At 54.2% G+C, this 8,149-nt stretch overlaps 1 protein-coding gene across 4 annotated transcripts in view; it reads left to right on the top strand.

Moving 5' to 3' along the window:
- The first annotated feature begins 2,015 nt into the window (after positions 1 to 2,015).
- The window catches only part of CNIH2 (cornichon family AMPA receptor auxiliary protein 2), a 79,467-nt gene continuing 73,333 nt past the window's right edge, over positions 2,016 to 8,149 (top strand). Inside the window, exon 1 of one of the 4 annotated variants that reach the window (XM_069740015.1) lies at positions 2,016 to 4,159. In XM_069740015.1, the coding sequence (XP_069596116.1) occupies positions 4,079 to 4,159 (81 nt within the window). In that variant the 5' untranslated portion in view covers positions 2,016 to 4,078. The remainder of the gene's footprint in view (positions 4,160 to 8,149) is intronic. The other 3 variants (XM_069740016.1, XM_069740018.1, XM_069740017.1) reach the window with 3 other exon arrangements.

Here is an 8,149-nt window from a genome sequence, read left to right as displayed (position 1 = left end):
GGGGGGCTGTGCCAGGATCAGGGGGGCTGTGCCAGGATCAGGGGGGGCTGTGCCAGGATCAGGGGGGCTGTGCCAGGATCAGGGGGGGCTGTGCCAGGATCAGGGGGGGGGGTGCCAGGATCAGGGGGGGCTGTGCCACGATCAGGGGGGGCTGTGCCAGGATCAGGGGGGGCTGTGCCACGATCAGGGGGGGCTGTGCCACGATCAGGGGGGGCTGTGCCAGGATCGGGGGGGGGGCTGTGTCAGGATCAGGGGGGGGGGGGGCTGTGCCAGGATCAGGGGGGGGCTGTGTCAGGATCAGGGGGGGCTGTGCCAGGATCAGGGGGGCTGTGCCAGGATCAGGGGGGGCTGTGCCAGGATCAGGGGGGGCTGTGCCAGGATCAGGGGGGGCTGTGCCAGGATCAGGGGGGCTGTACCAGGATCAGGGGGGGCTGTGCCAGGATCAGGGGGGCTGTGCCAGGATCAGGGGGGGCTGTGCCAGGATCAGGGGGGGCTGTGCCAGGATCAGGGGGGGGGTGCCAGGATCAGGGGGGGGCTGTGCCAGGATCAGGGGGGGCTGTGCCACGATCAGGGGGGCTGTGCCACGATCAGGGGGGCTGTGTCAGGATCAGGGGGGGCTGTGCCAGGATCAGGGGGGGCTGTGCCAGGATCAGGGGGGGCCTGTGCCAGGATCAGGGGTGCTGTGCCAGGATCAGGGGTGCTGTGCCAGGATCAGGGGGTCTGTGCCAGGATCAGGGGGGGGCTGTGCCAGGATCAGGGGGGCTGTGCCAGGATTAGGGGGGGCTGTGCCAGGATCAGGGGGGGCTGTGCCAGGATCAGGGGGGCTGTGCCAGGATCAGGGGGGGCTGTGCCAGGATCAGGGGGGGCTGTGCCACGATCAGGGGGGGCTGTGCCAGGATCAGGGGGGCTGTGTCAGGATCAGGGGGGGCTGTGCCAGGATCAGGGGGGGCTGTGCCAGGATCAGGGGGGGGTGCCAGGATCAGGGGGGCTGTGCCAGGATCGGGGGGCTGTGCCAGGATCAGGGGGGGGGGTGCCAGGATCAGGGGGGGCTGTGCCACGATCAGGGGGGGCTGTGCCAGGATCAGGGGGGGCTGTGCCACGATCAGGGGGGGCTGTGCCACGATCAGGGGGGGCTGTGCCAGGATCGGGGGGGGGCTGTGTCAGGATCAGGGGGGGGGGGGCTGTGCCAGGATCAGGGGGGGGCTGTGTCAGGATCAGGGGGGGCTGTGCCAGGATCAGGGGGGCTGTGCCAGGATCAGGGGGGGCTGTGCCAGGATCAGGGGGGGCTGTGCCAGGATCAGGGGGGCTGTACCAGGATCAGGGGGGGCTGTGCCAGGATCAGGGGGGCTGTGCCAGGATCAGGGGGGGCTGTGCCAGGATCGGGGGGGGGGGTGCCAGGATCAGGGGGGGCTGTGCCACGATCAGGGGGGGCTGTGCCAGGATCAGGGGGGGCTGTGCCACGATCAGGGGGGGCTGTGCCACGATCAGGGGGGGCTGTGCCAGGATCGGGGGGGGGGCTGTGTCAGGATCAGGGGGGGGGGGCTGTGCCAGGATCAGGGGGGGGCTGTGTCAGGATCAGGGGGGGCTGTGCCAGGATCAGGGGGGGCTGTGCCAGGATCAGGGGGGGCTGTGTCAGGATCAGGGGGGGCTGTGCCAGGATCAGGGGGGGCTGTGCCAGGATCAGGGGGGCTGTGTCAGGATCAGGGGGGGGCTGTGCCAGGATCAGGGGGGGCTGTGCCAGGATCAGAGGGGGCTGTGCCAGGATCTGGGGGGCTGTGCCAGGATCAGGGGGGGCTGTGTCAGGATCAGGGGGGGCTGTGCCAGGATCTGGGGGGCTGTGCCAGGATCAGGGGGGGCTGTGTCAGGATCAGGGGGGGCTGTGCCAGGATCAGGGGGGCTGTGCAAGGATTAGGGGGGTTGTGTCAGGATCTGGGGTGGGTGGGGGGTTGTGTCAGGATCAGGGGGGGCTGTGTTAGGATCAGGGGGGGCTGTGCCATCATCGGGGGGGCTTTGTCAGGATCAGGGGGATTGTGTCAGGATCTGGTGTGTGTTGGGGGCTGTGTTACGATCAGGGGGGCTGTGCCAGGATCGGGGGGGCTCTGCCAGGATCAGGGGGCTGTGCCAGGATCGGGGGGGCCGTGCCAGGATCGGGGGGGCTGTGCCAGGATCAGGGGGGGCTGTGCCAGGATCAGGGGGTGTCGGGGGTGAGCGCCTGTGAGCTGAGCTCCTAGCTGGTGTTCCCCCTCTGCCCATCAGGTACAGAACAGAAGAGCCCCCGCACATACAGAAGAGCAGGAGGAAGGGAAGGAGCCGGCAGGGAGGGGAGAGACTTTGTGACAGGTGCAAAAGAAAAACGGAGGAAGACGGACACTGAGACCAGACTCGTCTGCGATCCGTCCACACGAGGACACAGCGCTGCTTCCCCACACACCCACACAGGAGGCTCCATGGCGGAGATGAGCGGCTTCACCTCCACACATCTGTGTAGCAGCAGCATCTAGGGGCTGATCAGGCCCTCCCCACACTCACCCGTCACACACTCACCCGTCACACACTCACCCGTCACACACTCACCCGTCACACACTCACCCGTCACACACTCACCCGTCACACACTCACCCGTCACACACTCACCCGTCACACACTCACCCGTCACACACTCACCTGTCACACACTCACCCGTCACACACTCACCCATCAACCGTCACACACTCACCCATCACACACTCACCTGTCACACACTCACCCGTCACACACTCACCCGTCACCCGTCACACACTCACCCGTCACACACTCACCCATCAACCGTCACACACTCACCCATCACACACTCACCTGTCACACACTCACCCGTCACACACTCACCCGTCACCCGTCACACACTCACCCGTCACCCGTCACACACTCACCCGTCACACACTCACCCGTCACACACTCACCCGTCACACACCCGTCACACACCCGTCACACACTCACCCATCACACACTCACCTGTCACACACTCACCCGTCACACACTCACCCGCCACACACTCACCCGTCACCCGTCACACACTCACCCGACACACACTCACCTGTCACACACTCACCCAACACACACTCACCTGTCACACACTCACCCGTCACACACTCACCCGTCACCCGTCACACACTCACCCGTCACACACTCACCCGTCACACACTCACCCGTCACACACTCACCCATCACACACTCACCCGTCACACACTCACCCGTCACACACTCACCCATCACACACTCACCTGTCACACACTCACCCGTCACACACTCACCCGTCACACACTCACCCGTCACCCGTCACACACTCACCCGTCACACACTCACCCATCACACACTCACCCGTCACACACTCAACCGTCACACACTCACCCGTCACACACTCACCCGTCACACACTCACCCATCACACACTCACCCGTCACACACTCACCCGTCACACACTCACCCATCACACACTCACCTGTCACACACTCACCCGTCACACACTCACCCGTCACACACTCACCTGTCACCTGTCACACACTCACCCAACACACACTCACCTGTCACACACTCACCCGTCACACACTCACCCGGCACACACTCACCCGGCACACACTCACCCGTCACCCGGCACACACTCACCCGACACACACTCACCCATCACCCGTCACACACTCACCCGGCACACACTCACCCGTCACCCGGCACACACTCACCCGTCACACACTCACCCGTCACACACTCACCCAACACACACTCACCCGGCACACACTCACCCGTCACACACCGTCACACACTCACCTGTCACTCGGCCCCTTCCGTGCAGGAACTTTGCTGTTCATATATTTTGGAGGCAGATCGGAGGTGGCCGGAGATCGGAGGCGGCCGGAGATCGGAGGTGGCCGGAGATCGGAGGTGGCCGGAGATCGGAGGTGGCCGGAGAACAGTCTCCCCCAGCCCCAGAGCTGAGCTGTGTGCCGCCCCCGGGGGTCCCTGCCAGCGCCCCCTGATCAGATGGACTTGTGCCCACAGGATCTGGACTATTTGCCGGAGTTCTGAGCGGCGCCTCTCCCGCAGCCATGGCGTTCACCTTCGCCGCGTTCTGTTACATGCTCACCCTCGTCCTCTGCGCTTCTCTCATCTTCTTCATCATCTGGCACGTAAGTTTTACCACCTGCAGGGTCGGCATTGTGGGGGGCTGCAATGCTGGGGGCAGATAATCATTGATCTTACCCAGTGAGGACATCAAAAGGGGCAACCACATGTACAGCAAGGAGGGTGACCCCGGGCAGTGTAGGAAGAGCTGGCACAGGGGAAGGTGGGCACCCTGGGTGGGATGTGGGCACCCTGGGTGGTCTGGGCACAGTATGGGGGCTGCACATTGCTTCTGGAGGGAGCTCATTTGTGTGCAGATCTGTGCAGGGCTCAGGTGGGCAGCCATACAGGTCACTGCCCCAGTCACAGCTGGAATCTGCTCCGGCAGTCATGCTCACTGAGCCACTTGTCCTCAGGCCTTCCCATTCTGACTGTGGTTTTGCACTAGATAGTTAACTAGTAACAAAAAAAATCTATTGAGCACTGTGTATGAAGTCAGCATTATATATGCCACTTATCTACTGAGCCCTGTGTAGGAAGCCAGCATTGTGTATGGCACTTATCCACTGAGCCATGTGTATGAAGCCAGCACTATGAATAGCACTTATCTATTGAGCACTGTGTATAAAGCCAACATTATGCATGACACTTATCTACTGAGCCATGTGTATGAAGCCAGCATGGTGTATGGCACTTATCTACTGAGCCATGTGTATGAAGCCAGCACTATGCATAGCACTTATCTATTGAGCACTGTGTATAAAGCCAGCATTATGCATGACACTTATCTACTGAGCCATGTGTATGAAGCCAGCACTATGAATAGCACTTATCTATTGAGCACTGTGTATAAAGCCAACATTATGCATGACACTTATCTACTGAGCCATGTGTATGAAGCCAGCACTATGCATAGCACTTATCTATTGAGCACTGTGTATAAAGCCAACATTATGCATGACACTTATCTACTGAGCCATGTGTATATTGTGCACTTATTTATAAAACGTGTATGAAGCTTATCTACTGAGCCATTTGTATGAAGTCAGTGGTGTGCATAGCACTTATCTATTGAGCCCTGTGTATAAAACCAGCATGGTGTATGGCACTTATCTACTGAACCCTGTGTAGGAAGCAAGCATTATGCATAGCACTTATCTACTGAGCCACGTGTATGAAGCCAGCACTATGCATAGCACTTATCTACTGAGCCACGTGTATGAAGCCAGCACTATGCATAGCACTTATCTACTGAGCCACGTGTATGAAGCCAGCACTATGCATAGCACTTATCTACTGAGCCATGTGTATGAAGCCAGCACTATGCATAGCACTTATCTACTGAGCCACATGTATGAAGCCAGCACTATGCATAGCACTTATCTACTGAGCCACGTGTATGAAGCCAGCACTATGCATGACACTTATCTACTGAGCCATGTGTATGAAGCCAGCACTATGCATAGCACTTATCTACTGAGCCATGTGTATGAAGCCAGCACTATGCATAGCACTTATCTACTGAGCCACGTGTATGAAGCCAGCACTATGCATAGCACTTATCTACTGAGCCACGTGTATGAAGCCAGCACTATGCATAGCACTTATCTACTGAGCCATGTGTATGAAGCCAGCACTATGCATAGCACTTATCTACTGAGCCACGTGTATGAAGCCAGCACTATGCATAGCACTTATCTACTGAGCCACGTGTATGAAGCCAGCACTATGCATAGCACCTATCTACTGAGCCATGTGTATGAAGCCAGCACTATGCATAGCACTTATCTACTGAGCCATGTGTATGAAGCCAGCACTATGCATAGCACTTATCTACTGAGCCACGTGTATGAAGCCAGCACTATGCATAGCACTTATCTACTGAGCCATGTGTATGAAGCCAGCACTATGCATAGCACTTATCTACTGAGCCACGTGTATGAAGCCAGCACTATGCATAGCACTTATCTACTGAGCCACGTGTATGAAGCCAGCACTATGCATAGCACTTATCTACTGAGCCATGTGTATGAAGCCAGCACTATGCATAGCACTTATCTACTGAGCCATGTGTATGAAGCCAGCACTATGCATAGCACTTATCTACTGAGCCATGTGTATGAAGCCAGCACTATGCATAGCACTTATCTACTGAGCCACGTGTATGAAGCCAGCACTATGCATAGCACTTATCTACTGAGCCATGTGTATGAAGCCAGCACTATGCATAGCACTTATCTACTGAGCCATGTGTATGAAGCCAGCACTATGCATAGCACTTATCTACTGAGCCATGTGTATGAAGCCAGCACTATGCATAGCACTTATCTACTGAGCCACGTGTATGAAGCCAGCACTATGCATAGCACTTATCTACTGAGCCATGTGTATGAAGCCAGCACTATGCATGACACTTATCTACTGAGCCACGTGTATGAAGCCAGCACTATGCATAGCACTTATCTATTGAGCACTGTGTATAAGGCCAGTATTGTGCATGGCACTTAAGTGCTGAACCCTGTGTACGAAGCCAGCATTGTATATGTCACTTATCTACTGAGCCTATGTATGAAGAAAGCATTGTGCATGGCACTTATCTTTTGAGCACTGTGTTTAACACGAGCATTGTGTATAGAACTTACCTAGTGAGCCATCTCTATAAAGCCAGCATTGTGTATGGCACTTTTCTATTATTCCTGGGTATGAAGCCAGGATTGTGCATGGCACTTATCTAGTGAGCCTGTGTATGAAGTCAGCATTGTGCATGACACTTACCTACTGAGCAGTAAATGGGAGGAAAACTAAATTGCGGTTCTGAAATAACAATATATGACTTAATGTAAGGAATATGGCAATTTCCGCTGTCCGTATGGGTAGTCAGCTGGTGACTGCATGATATATATGCAGTATATATATATATATATATATATATATATATAGTATACCGTATATATATGGCACTTAGGCTCCAGTACATGCTGTGATTTCCTATCTATCTGCAGGTCTTGTATTGATGAGCTCGTTACTTGGTTTCTTCTTTCTCTATTGTCCACCCTATTGTTGCACTGATTTGTCTGCTCGCGGTGCGTGCGGGGGGACAGACTGTTCTGATTTGGGATATTATTTTCAGCATTGTACGCGCCATTCTGCACCTTGATGAATCCGCTCATCCACTGTACATACATATAGATATGGAGGGTATAATTGTCGGTGCCACATTCTCTGAGCCCCCACCCTCCCCCATGTGTTCATCCTTTATGTTTCTGCTTCTCTTTGTTGCTGTGGAGACTGATCTGGTTTCCATGGAAACTGCATATGTTTATAAAGTGGTACCCAGAGCGGTGGGCATACCTTCTGTGCGGCACAAATCCGGTGCGTCACCCCCTTCCCTATCTGCCGTTACCTATCCTTCCCCTTTACTCCCATTGTTTTCTGCCACCTGTCATTCTCCCTGTCTCCTCCATACTTTTCCCCTTTCGCCTACCTGTCTAAATTGCTATTTTCTGTGTGTGTTTTTTTGTTTGTGTTTTTTTTTTTTTTTTTTTTTTTACAAAAGGCATTGATACATTGTTTCCCTATAAAACAGCCACCTGTGAATTGCAACACAATGGCCAATAGTGTAAATATTTATCTTTGGAGGATTCTGTGATACATTTTTCAAATAGAAAGTTTCCCTTTTTTTTTTTTTTTTTTTTTTTTTTTTTTTTTTAAATTAGCTAAAAACAATTTTTTAATGGCGTCATTAGCAGGAACATCCTGGCCAGATATTTATACTTTAATGTTCATTTATAATATCAGATCGTAAAGACGTCAGGTTGAGGTAAACTGTATGTGACATGAAAAGAACTAAAAATAATGAAAGATTTTTGGCAATAAGATGTATTCTGCACAGATCCGCCAGCCGGATGTATATATATATATATATGTATATATATATATATATATATATATATGCATATATATATATATATATACAGTATATATACAGTACAGACCAAAAGTCTGGACACACCTTCTCATTTAAAATAAAAATGCAACTATTGGAGCAGATAGCT

The sequence above is a fragment of the Ranitomeya imitator genome, chromosome 9 (genome assembly GCF_032444005.1).
Source record: "Ranitomeya imitator isolate aRanImi1 chromosome 9, aRanImi1.pri, whole genome shotgun sequence".
Lineage (NCBI taxonomy): Eukaryota > Metazoa > Chordata > Amphibia > Anura > Dendrobatidae > Ranitomeya > Ranitomeya imitator.
The sequence above is the reverse complement of the archived record's forward strand: the minus strand, read 5'-3'. Positions and strand labels throughout refer to the sequence as shown.